This window comes from Bombina bombina, chromosome 7, assembly GCF_027579735.1.
Source record: "Bombina bombina isolate aBomBom1 chromosome 7, aBomBom1.pri, whole genome shotgun sequence".
Taxonomy (NCBI): domain Eukaryota; kingdom Metazoa; phylum Chordata; class Amphibia; order Anura; family Bombinatoridae; genus Bombina; species Bombina bombina.
Genome location: NC_069505.1, coordinates 118641795 through 118655011, shown reverse-complemented (window position 1 = coordinate 118655011; position 13217 = coordinate 118641795). Strand labels below are relative to the sequence as shown.

The 13217-nt window shown below is 39.8% G+C and overlaps 1 protein-coding gene across 1 annotated transcript in view; it reads left to right on the top strand.

The window, feature by feature from the left end:
- The window catches only part of NUP160 (nucleoporin 160), a gene marked incomplete in the record, with an annotated part of 310239 nt that overhangs the window by 156845 nt on the left and 140177 nt on the right, over positions 1-13217 (top strand). Inside the window, 1 exon segment of the mRNA XM_053689299.1 lies at positions 3065-3314. Within this exon segment, the coding sequence (XP_053545274.1) occupies positions 3065-3314 (250 nt within the window).

Genomic DNA, 13217 nt, shown 5'->3' with positions numbered 1-13217 from the left:
GCACTTCCAGTTTATTGCACTTCCGTTTGGTCTAGCTACTGCTCCAAGATACCCAGATATGGGTCGTGGTTCTGGGATCCTCAGGCGGAGCTAATAGATGCGTTAGCAGTGCCTTGGAGGTTCAATCTAATTTACATTTTTCCGTCGTTGCCACTTCTCCCTCGCGCAGTGGCCCGCATCAAGCAGGAGCAGGCATCAGTGAAACTAATTGCTCCATGGTGGCCGCGAAGGATGTGGTTCGATGTCCTCATCTCCTCTATGGACGTTACCTTGTCGCAGGGATCTGCTCGAACAGGGTCCTTTTGTTCGTCAAAATCTAGATTCTCCAAGGCTGAGTGCGTGGAGATTGAACACTTAGTCTTGGCCAAGAGAGGTTTCTCTGAGAGGGTTATTGACACACTCATTCAGGCTCATAAGCCTGTTACTCGTTGCATCTATCATAAGGTGTGGAGAGCTTACTTATTCTGGTGTGAAGAGCTTGGTTTCGCCTGGCATAAGGTCAAGGCTGCCAGGATTCTTTCCTTTCTCCAGGAGGGTCTGGAGAAGGGCCTTTCTGCCAGTTCCCTGATTTTGTTCCTTTCTGTTTTGCTGCGCAAGAGACTCACAGAGCTCCCTGACGTGCAATCCTTCATTAAGGCTCGGATCAGGATCAGACCTGTGTTCAGATCTAACGCTCCACCTTGGAGTTTGAATCTTGTTCTTAAATTTTTGCAACGTGCTCCGTGTGAGCCTATGCATTTGGTTGACATGAAATTTTTGTCCTGGAAGGTTCTTTTTCTATTGGTTATTGCGTCGGCACGTAGAGTTTCTGAAATGGCTGCCTTGCAGTGTAAGCCACCTTATCTGGGGTTCCACACTGATAAGGCTATCGTATGTACCCGCTTGGGTTTTCTTCCTAAGGTGGTGTCTGATCGTAACATCAATCAGGAGATTGTGGTTCCTACCTTGTGTCCTAATCCTTCTCCTTCGAAGGAACGTTTACTTCATAATTTGGATGTGGTTCAAGCTTTTAGTTTTATCTTCAAGCTACTACGGATTTTAGACAAATTTCTTCTTTGTTTATCTACTCTGGGAAGCGTAAGGGTCTGAAGGCTTCTTCGACTTCCTTGTATTTTTGGTTGAAGAGTGTTATACGCTTGGGTTATGAGTCAGCGGGACTTAGACCTCCTCAGAGGATTACGGCTCATTCCACTACAGTGGTGGCTTCCTCTTGGGCCTTTAAGAACGAGGCCTCTATGAATCCGATTTGTAAGGCGGCTACCTGGTCCTCCTTACTTACTTTTTTCAAAATTCTACAAATTTAACATTTTTGCTTGCAGCTTTTGGGAGAGAGGTTTTGCAGGCTGTGGTGCTGCTAGATTAGGGTCCTCATTTCTTTTACCCCTCCTGTTATCATTCAGTGTTCTCTAGAGCTTGGGTATAGTTTTCTCAACAGTAAGGAATGATGCCGTGGACTCTCCTCATATTAAGAATGAAAACGTAAATTATGCTTTCCTGATAATTTCAGGTAAAAAAAAATATATATATATATATATATATATATATATATATATATATATATATATATATATATATATATATATATATATATATATATATATATATATATATATATATATTCCGGCACCATTTATACCCTGATATTTCTCCTACTGTTCCTTGTTCCCTTGGCAGAATTACTGGAATATGAGGGAAGTAGGGGTCGTATTTAAGCCTTTGGCTGGGGTCTCTTTACCTCCTCCTGGTGGCCAGGTTCAGTATTTCCCAACAGTAAGGAATGATGCTGTGGACTCTCCTCATACAGAAGGAAATTAAATTATCAGTTAAGCATTATTTTTTTATTTAACTTAAACAATGTTATGTTTCACTTTAATGTTCACTGATTCTGCTCCTCACAGTTGGGTCCTTGTGCAGAACTATTCCACTCCATACAATCTCTAATTTGTTGAGCTTCTTGAATCTTAGTAAGGGGTTCATTCTGTGTACATAGAATTGAATGGGAACAATGTAAACATTAAAGAGACTGTAAAGAAAAAAACTTTCATGATTCAGATAGAGCAGGCAATTTCAAACAACTTTCCAATGTACTTCTATTATGTTATTTGCTTTGTTTTCTTGGTATCCTAGGTTGGCTCAGAGGCAGTAAATGCACTACTGGTAGCCAACTGCTGATTAGTGACTGGACATGTATGCCTCTTGTCATTGACTCACCCAATGTATTCAGCAAGCTCCCAGTAATGCATTGCTGCTCCTTCAACAAAGATACCAAGAAAACAAAGACAATTTGATGATTGTTTAAAATTTGTAAGCTTTGTCTGGACAATGAAAGCAAAATGTTGGGTTTATGAGCCTTTAACTCTGTGTGTTTGCTGTGAAGAACAGGAATGTTATTTCTACACACACAAATTCACAGTTTTGAGAACTATGAAACCAAGAATTTGATATCTTCTAGACTTAGTCTAGAAACCTGTAGGAGAGCATGACACTGTGAATGGATCAATAGAATTAATTTACCAAAGAAGTAAACATTACAGCCATGAATATACAGCCTCATAGCTACATAATTAACAACTAATCCTTATTTCAGGATTAATATCCTTTAAAGATGGTTTCTATGTAAGATACATTATAATCCATATTTTTCCTTAAAAAAAAAATATTTAAATTGGAAATAAATCTGATTTTAAATTTAAGAATTAATTTTATTTCTTTAAAAGATTAGATTTTTATGTCTCTGTTCTTAAAGTGATGGTAAACCCAAGCATATAACAAACGCTAGGATTTACCACCACTAAAAATAAACAGTTTCCCTCATAGTTTGCTAAAAAAAAAAAAAAAGTGTTAAACTCGTCCTCTCTGTAAGGCAAGTTTATCGCTAACTCACTGCCTCCAGCTGCCCATGGCACAGCGCTTTCTTCACTGAGGTGACGTTTCTACCTCTAAACCAATAGCCGTGCGTGTCAACTGACAGTGTACTGCTCTAAAGGACATACAATGTTTTTTAACTTTAAAAATGTTGGTTCAACAAGCTTTACTAGATGACGACAAATCTTTTATCTTCTAGTGCAACAGATGAAGCCTGGCGACTTATGACTGCGTATTTAGAGAAGTATGAATCGCAGAACAGTTTATATCATCGTTGTATCATCAATAAACTGCTTTCTCATGGTGTTCCTTTGCCAAACTGGTTGATAAACAGTTATAAGGTATACATTTTATCACTGACTGCTTGCATCCACACATGCTCATCTGAAATAATGTGGGAGCAAAAGAGGAATTGTATATGTCTGCCAACTACTGTACACACAACCAGAGTGCACCTCCATACCTTTGCCTGTCACTTTAATAACAAATGTTTTGAAAGATCACATGGTTTTTACGAATGTATCCAAAGAAGCAAAGTTTCAACAAAGTTCTTGTCGCTGTCACAAATCTTTTACAATGCAGTTTTTAGTTACCAGCATAAACTGTGTGTCTACACGAACGCAAGCAGGGCTGGAAAAGCTGTATGGACAAAAATCATAGTTTGTATACATAGAAAGTTTGTTACTACTGATTATTCACTTGCACCCTGGTAATTGATCTTAAGAGTGCTCATCCTTGGAAATATAAATATATATTGTTTATTGGGCACACCACCCAGTTGATTTTACGGAACACCTGGATAAAATTTAACCCAATATTAAAGTGGAGGTAAACTTTGGTGAATGAATGCCCATTTTTAAAAAATACTATTTAAAAACAGGGGCACTTTCATTCATCAAAGTTTACAAAGCAGCCGTTTTGATTAAAAACTTACCTTTTTTTCTTTTCACAGCCAGAGCAGCTTCCCCCTCCTGAAAATCCTCTTCACATGTCGGCAATGACTAATCCGGCTTCCTCCATTCACAGCATGGCCTCAGGCAATGACCACCCTGGGGGGAAAGCCGTGATTGGAGGAAGCCAGTTTAGTCATTGCTGACATGTGAAGGGAGGATTTTTAGGAGGGGGAAGCTGCTCTGGCTGTGAAAAGAAAAAAAGGTAAGTTTTTAATCAAAACGGCTGCTTTGTAAACTTTGATTAATGAAAGTGCTCCTGTTTTTAATATTATTTTTTAAAAAACAGGCTTTCATTCATCAGTTTACCTTCACTTTAAGCTAAAATTAGGTAAAAAAAAAAAAAATTCTGCTTGCACACATTTATCATTAAATCAATTTATGTTAAATTATGAAGTTTGTGCTTTGGATAACTTAAGTAAATTTATAAATAAATAGTTATAATATTGCAAAGTATTACACTGGCTACATCATAATGCCACTATGCTGGCAAAACAACTGCACACTCTTACCTATCTCCTGGCAGCATCATAAGTATTTAAAGCAGACTGGCAAGCACTCTGGATTTTTTCAAACTGCAATTTATTGCAGACCTGATGTTTTTCAACCCCTGTAACTCTGTCTGCAATAAGTTGCATTTTGTGCCAGTTTGCTTTGGATGGATAGGGATATATAATGTACATGCACACTGAACAAGACTTCATTAAAGGGACACTGTACTGTAAAACCATTTCCCCTTAAAGGGACAGTTTACTCAAACTTTTTCTCCCCTTTAATTTGTTCCCAATGATTCACTTTACCTGCTGGATTGTATAAAATTGTTTACAAGTATTTCCATTAGCCTTGAATTGGCATTTGAAATAATTGATATAGCCTGTATTATCCCCACCCATCCTGAAAGTTTTTGGCCTCAAGGCCAAGCTGTGTTAACACAGCCAGTAGAAGAAATTACACTCCCAGTGGGGTATAGAAGAGATACGGTAATAATGTTAATTTTCCATTGTTCTCTCCAAGTATTGGTGATTGGTTTATTGACAGATATAAGATAAAGAAGCAGGTATGTGTACACAATGTGATAAAGTAATGAGATCTTATTATACCTACAGGCTCAAATCATTTTATTAGGTTGTGGCTTCAAACACACAAAATCAGCTCATTCATATACACAAATAAGCCTTAAAAAAGCAAATCTCATACATTTTATACTTTGCAGCTGGTAAAAAAAGTAATTGTAAACACATTAAGGGAAAAACAATTTTATAGTATACTGTCCCTTTACCTGGTTCCTAATGACTTGTTATACCAGCTGTGGAGTATTAATTGTATCAGCAATTGCTCCTTTTTGGTTTGGGGGGGATTTTTTTTTTTTTTTCAATTGAAATTTCTGATTTTGCTTATTAAAACCACTGGTAATGAAAATTGTATAGTGAGATAAGATTAGTCGGTCAGCTCATTTGGATGGGCATGTTCTTGAGAACAATGTGAGGTTTAAAGGGACAGTCTAGGCCAAAATAAACTTTCATGATTCAGATAGAGCATGTAATTTAAAACAATTTTCCAATTTACTTTTATCTCCAATTTTGCTTTGTTCTTTTGGTATTCTTAGTTGAAAGTTTAACCTAGGAGGTTCATATGCTAATTTCTTAGACCTTGAAGCCCACCTCTTTCAGATTGCATTTTAACAGTTTTTCACCACTAGAGGGTGTTAGTTCACGTATTTCATATAGATAACACTGTGCTCGTGCACGTGAAGTTATCTGGGAGCAGGCACTGATTGGCTAGACTGCAAGTTTGTCAATAGAACTGAAAAAAGGGGCCGTTTGCAGAGGCTTAGATAGAAGATAATCACAGAGGTTAAAAGTATATTATTATAACTGTGTTGGTTATGCAAAACTGGGAAATAGGTAATAAAGGGATTATCTATCTTTTAAAACAATAAAAATTCTGGTGTAGACTGTCCCTTTAAGTGAGCAAAACCAGACATTTTAAATATTTTATTCTCTGCAGCTGGCATAAGTCTTACGAAACGCATTGTGGAAACACCTTTTACAGTACAGTGTCCCTTTTAATTATTTCAGCTTTTTGCTTCTGAGTATTCTTGAAATATATCAAAATAATAAGCGACTTTAAATCTTTTATATCATCAACCACTGATCTTGGCTAAACAAATAAAAACAATAGACAATAAAATATATCTGCATGCTAAATTATATAAAAAAATTTATTTAATGTTAAGCAACACCAAAAAAAAATCTGAATTTCTAGTCCCTGAAGTTACCCCCCAAAAAACAGGCAAATATTTAAAGAAATTAGCTCAGTTACATACACTGGGGAATATGTGTTTAAACCAAACTTAAAATATTTATATGTAGAAGGGAGTAGAATATTGGACTGAATGTATCAATAAGTCCTTTGTGGGAGATGAAAATCAGTGGGAAAACATTTTAAAAGGGACAGTAATCAACTCTCATGGTTCAAATAGAGCATATAAATGTAAACAATTTTTTCCAATTTACTTCTATTATCAAATTAGCTTTATTGTATTGGAATTCTTTATTGAAGCTACAATGCATTGCTGGCAGCTAGCTACTGATTATTGGCAGAACACTTATCATTGGCTCAACTGATGCATTCAGTTAGCATTTCTAAATTTTCAACAAATAATTCCAAGAGAATGAAGCAGATTTCATAATAAAAATCAGTTGGAAAGTTTATAATATTTTTTTGCATGTTCTCTATAAATCATGAAATTTACTTTTGGAGTTTCATGTCCCTCTAATCAAATTTGGGATAATTTCCTTCCAAGAGGCAAATGTATTCCAGGAGAATTACTGACTGCTATCAGAATGTGGTTAATGTGCCACATAAACTGTGCATTCTGCCATGTCTCCTGATGATGTGGGGGGGGGGGGGGGGATTAGATCCTCAAATAAGGGTTTCTTTCATGTAATTAGCAAGAGTCCATGAGCTAGTGACGTATGGGATATACATTCCTACCAGGAGGGGCAAAGTTTCCCAAACCTCAAAATGCCTATAAATACACCCCACACCACACCCACAATTCAGTTTTACAAACTTTGCCTCACATGGAGGTGGTGAAGTAAGTTTGTGCTAGATTCTACGTTGATATGCGCTTCGCAGCAGGCTGAAGCCCGGTTTTCCTCTCAGAGTGCAGTGAATGTCAGAGGGATGTGAAGAGAGTATTGCCTATTTGAATACAATGGTCTTCCTCTAGGGGATCTATTTCATAGGTTCTCTGTTATCGGTCGTAGAGATTTCTTCTCCTACCTCCCTTTTCAGATCGACGATATACTCTTTTATATACCATTACCTCTACTGATTCTCGTTTCAGTACTGGTTTGGCTATCTACTATATGTAGATGAGTGTCTTAGGGTAAGTAAGTCTTATTTCTATTTATGACACTCAAAGCTATGGTTGGGCACTTTATATGTAAAGTTCTAAATATATGTGTTTAAACTTATATTTGCCATGATTCAGGATAATCAGTATTCCTTCATTCAGACTGTCAGTTTCATTATTTTGGGATAATGCATATGAATAAATATTTTTTTCTCCAACATAGGTGTGTCCGGTCCACGGCGTCATCCTTACTTGTGGGATATTCTCCTCCCCAACAGGAAATGGCAAAGAGCCCAGCAAAGCTGGTCACATGATCCCTCCTAGGCTCCGCCTTCCCCAGTCATTCTCTTTGCCGTTGCACAGGCAACATCTCCACGGAGATGGCTCAGAGTTTTTTGGTGTTTAAATGTAGTTTTTATTCTTCTATCAAGAGTTTGTTATTTTTAAATAGTGCTGGTATGTACTATTTACTCTGAAACAGAAAAGAGATGAAGATTTCTGTTTGTAAGAGGAAAATGATTTTAGCAACCGTTACTAAAATCGATGGCTGTTTCCACACAGGACTGTTGAGAGGAATTAACTTCAGTTGGGGGAAACAGTGAGCAGACTTTGGCTGCTTGAGGTATGACACATTTCTAACAAGACTTGGTAATGCTGGAAGCTGTCATTTTCCCTATGGGATCCGGTAAGCCATTTTTATTAATAAGAATAAAGGGCTTCACAAGGGCTTTACAGACTGGTAGACATTTTTCTGGGCTAAAACGATTAATTTATAAGCAGTTTTAATAGTTTATAGCTTTGAGGAGTTATTTTATTCTTGGGAATTATGTTAAAAAAAAAACGGCAGGCACTGTATTGGACACCTTTTTCTCCAACATAGGTGTGTCCGGTCCACGGCGTCATCCTTACTTGTGGGATATTCTCCTCCCCAACAGGAAATGGCAAAGAGCCCAGCAAAGCTGGTCACATGATCCCTCCTAGGCTCCGCCTTCCCCAGTCATTCTCTTTGCCGTTGCACAGGCAACATCTCCACGGAGATGGCTCAGAGTTTTTTGGTGTTTAAATGTAGTTTTTATTCTTCTATCAAGAGTTTGTTATTTTTAAATAGTGCTGGTATGTACTATTTACTCTGAAACAGAAAAGAGATGAAGATTTCTGTTTGTAAGAGGAAAATGATTTTAGCAACCGTTACTAAAATCGATGGCTGTTTCCACACAGGACTGTTGAGAGGAATTAACTTCAGTTGGGGGAAACAGTGAGCAGACTTTTGCTGCTTGAGGTATGACACATTTCTAACAAGACTATGTAATGCTGGAAGCTGTCATTTTCCCTATGGGATCCGGTAAGCCATTTTTATTACATAAAGAAAAAAAGGGCTTCACAAGGGCTTTTAAGACTGTAGACATTTTCTGGGCTATAACGATTGAATATATAAGCATATTTTATACTTCATAGCTTTGAGGAATTATTTTATTCTTGGGAATTATGTAAAATAACCGGCAGGCACTGTTTTGGACACCTTATTCTCTAGGGGCTTTCCCTAATCATAGGCAGAGCCTCATTTTCGCGCTTGTTTTTGGAAAGCATGACATGCAGATGCATGTGTGAGGAGCTCTGATACATAGAAAAGACTTTCTGAAGGCGTCATTTGGTATCGTATTCCCCTTTGGGCTTGGTTGGGTCTCAGCAAAGCAGATACCAGGGACTGTAGAGGGGTTAAATATAAAAACTGCTCCGGTTCCGTTATTTTAAGGGTTAAAGCTTTCAAATTTGGTGTGCAATACTTTTAAGGCTTTAAGACACTGTGGTGAAATTTTGGTGAAATTTGAACAATTCCTTCATACTTTTTCACATTTGCAGTAATAAAGTGTGTTCAGTTTAAAATTTAAAGTGACAGTAACGGTTTTATTTTAAAACGTTTTTTGTACTTTGTTATCAAGTTTATGCCTGTTTAACATGTCTGAACTACCAGATAGACTGTGTTCTGTATGTGGGGAAGCCAAGGTTCCTTCTCATTTAAATAGATGTGATTTATGTGACACAAAATTTAGAGAAAATGATGCCCAAGATGATTCCTCAAGTGAGGGGAGTAAGCATGGTACTGCATCATCCCCTCCTTCGTCTACACCAGTCTTGCCCACACAGGAGGCCCCTAGTACATCTAGTGCGCCAATACTCCTTACTATGCAACAATTAACGGCTGTAATGGATAATTCTATCAAAAACATTTTAGCCAAAATGCCCACTTATCAGCGAAAGCGCGACTGCTCTGTTTTAGAAAATACTGAAGAGCATGAGGACGCTGATGATATTGGTTCTGAAGTGCCCCTACACCAGTCTGAGGGGGCCAGGGAGGTTTTGTCTGAGGGAGAAATTTCAGATTCAGGGAAAATTTCTCAACAAGCTGAACCTGATGTGATTACATTTAAATTTAAATTGGAACATCTCCGCGCCCTGCTTAAGGAGGTGTTATCTACTCTGGATGATTGTGAGAATTTGGTCATTCCAGAGAAATTATGTAAAATGGACAAGTTCCTAGAGGTCCCGGGGCCCCCCGAAGCTTTTCCTATACCCAAGCGGGTGGCGGACATTGTAAATAAAGAATGGGAAAGGCCCGGCATACCTTTCGTCCCTCCCCCTATATTTAAGAAATTGTTTCCTATGGTCGACCCCAGAAAGGACTTATGGCAGACAGTCCCCAAGGTCGAGGGGGCGGTTTCTACTCTAAACAAACGCACTACTATCCCTATAGAAGATAGTTGTGCTTTCAAAGATCCTATGGATAAAAAATTAGAGGGTTTGCTTAAAAAGATGTTTGTTCAGCAAGGTTACCTTCTACAACCAATTTCATGCATTGTTCCTGTCACTACAGCAGCGTGTTTCTGGTTCGATGAACTAGAAAAGGCGCTCAATAAAGATTCTTCTTATGAGGAGATTTTGGACAGAATTCATGCTCTCAAATTGGCTAACTCTTTCACCCTAGACGCCACTTTGCAATTGGCTAGATTAGCGGCGAAAAATTCTGGGTTTGCTATTGTGGCGCGCAGAGCGCTTTGGCTAAAATCTTGGTCAGCGGATGCGTCTTCCAAGAACAAATTGCTTAACATTCCTTTCAAGGGGAAAACGCTGTTTGGCCCTGACTTGAAAGAGATTATTTCTGATATCACTGGGGGCAAGGGCCACGCCCTTCCTCAGGATAGGTCTTTCAAGGCCAAAAATAAACCTAATTTTCGTCCCTTTCGCAGAAACGGACCAGCCCCTAGTGCTACGTCCTCTAAGCAAGAGGGTAATACTTCTCAAGCCAAGCCAGCCTGGAGGCCAATGCAAGGCTGGAACAAAGGTAAGCAGGCCAAGAAACCTGCCACTGCTACCAAGACAGCATGAGATGTTGGCCCCCGATCCGGGACCGGATCTGGTGGGGGGCAGACTCTCTCTCTTCGCTCAGGCTTGGGCAAGAGATGTTCTAGATCCTTGGGCGCTAGAAATAGTCTCCCAAGGTTATCTTCTGGAATTCAAGGGGCTTCCCCCAAGGGGGAGGTTCCACAGGTCTCAATTGTCTTCAGACCACATAAAAAAACAGGCATTCTTACATTGTGTAGAAGACCTGTTAAAAATGGGAGTGATTCATCCTGTTCCATTAGGAGAACAAGGGATGGGGTTCTACTCCAATCTGTTCGTAGTTCCCAAAAAAGAGGGAACATTCAGACCAATCTTAGATCTCAAGATCCTAAACAAGTTTCTCAAGGTTCCATCGTTCAAAATGGAAACCATTCGAACAATTCTTCCTTCCATCCAGGAAGGTCAATTCATGACCACGGTGGATTTAAAGGATGCGTATCTACATATTCCTATCCACAAGGAACATCATCGGTTCCTAAGGTTCGCATTTCTGGACAAGCATTACCAGTTTGTGGCACTTCCGTTCGGATTAGCCACTGCTCCAAGAATTTTCACAAAGGTACTAGGGTCCCTTCTAGCGGTGCTAAGACTAAGGGGCATTGCAGTAGTACCTTACTTGGACGACATACTGATTCAAGCGTTGTCCCTTCCACAAGCAAAGGCTCACACGGACATTGTCCTGGCCTTTCTCAGATCTCACGGGTGGAAAGTGAACGTAGAAAAAAGTTCTCTATCTCCGTCAACAAGGGTTCCCTTCTTGGGAACAATAATAGACTCCTTAGAAATGAGGATTTTTCTGACAGAGGCCAGAAAATCAAAACTTCTAAACTCTTGTCAAATACTTCATTCTGTTCCTCTTCCTTCCATAGCGCAGTGCATGGAAGTAATAGGTTTGATGGTAGCGGCAATGGACATAGTTCCTTTTGCGCGAATTCATCTAAGACCATTACAACTGTGCATGCTCAGTCAGTGGAATGGGGACTATACAGACTTGTCTCCGACGATACAAGTAGATCAGAGGACCAGAGATTCACTCCGTTGGTGGCTGTCCCTGGACAACCTGTCACAGGGGATGAGCTTCCGCAGACCAGAGTGGGTCATTGTCACGACCGACGCCAGTCTGGTGGGCTGGGGCGCGGTCTGGGGACCCCTGAAAGCTCAGGGTCTTTGGTCTCGGGAAGAATCTCTTCTCCCGATAAATATTCTGGAACTGAGAGCGATATTCAATGCTCTCATGGCTTGGCCTCAGCTAGCAAAGGCCAAGTTCATACGGTTTCAATCAGACAACATGACGACTGTTGCGTACATCAACCATCAGGGGGGAACAAGGAGTTCCCTAGCGATGGAAGAAGTGACCAAAATCATTCAATGGGCGGAGACTCACTCCTGCCACTTGTCTGCAATCCACATCCCAGGAGTGGAAAATTGGGAAGCGGATTTTCTGAGTCGTCAGACATTTCATCCGGGGGAGTGGGAACTCCATCCGGAAATCTTTGCCCAAATTACTCAATTGTGGGGCATTCCAGACATGGATCTGATGGCCTCTCGTCAGAACTTCAAGGTTCCTTGCTACGGGTCCAGATCCAGGGATCCCAAGGCGACTCTAGTAGATGCACTAGTAGCACCTTGGACCTTCAAACTAGCTTATGTATTCCCGCCGTTTCCTCTCATCCCCAGGCTGGTAGCCAGGATCAATCAGGAGAGGGCATCGGTGATCTTGATAGCTCCTGCGTGGCCACGCAGGACTTGGTATGCAGACCTGGTGAATATGTCATCGGCTCCACCATGGAAGCTACCTTTGAGACGAGACCTTCTTGTTCAAGGTCCGTTTGAACATCCGAATCTGGTCTCACTCCAACTGACTGCTTGGAGATTGAACGCTTGATCTTATCAAAGCGAGGGTTCTCAGATTATGTCATTGATACTCTTGTTCAGGCCAGAAAGCCTGTAACTAGAAAAATCTACCACAAAATATGGAAAAAATATATCTGTTGGTGTGAATCTAAAGGATTCCCTTGGGACAAGATAAAAATTCCTAAGATTCTATCCTTTCTTCAAGAAGGTTTAGAGAAAGGATTATCTGCAAGTTCTTTGAAGGGACAGATTTCTGCCTTGTCTGTGTTACTTCACAAAAAGCTGGCAGCTGTGCCAGATTTTCAAGCCTTTGTTCAGGCTCTGGTTAGAATCAAGCCTGTTTACAAACCTTTGACTCCTCCTTGGAGTCTCAATTTAGTTCTTTCAGTTCTTCAGGGGGTTCCGTTTGAACCCTTACATTCCGTTGATATTAAGTTATTATCTTGGAAAGTTTTGTTTTTGGTTGCAATTTCTTCTGCTAGAAGAGTTTCAGAATTATCTGCTCTGCAGTGTTCTCCTCCTTATCTGGTGTTCCATGCAGATTAGGTGGTTTTGCGTACTAAACCTGGTTTTCTTCCGAAAGTTGTTTCTAACAAAAACATTAACCAGGAGATAGTCGTGCCTTCTTTGTGTCCGAATCCAGTTTCAAAGAAGGAACGTTTGTTGCACAATTTGGATGTAGTTCGTGCTCTAAAATTCTATTTAGATGCTACAAAGGATTTTAGACAAACATCTTCCTTGTTTGTTGTTTATTCTGGTAAAAGGAGAGGTCAAAAAGCAACTTCTAC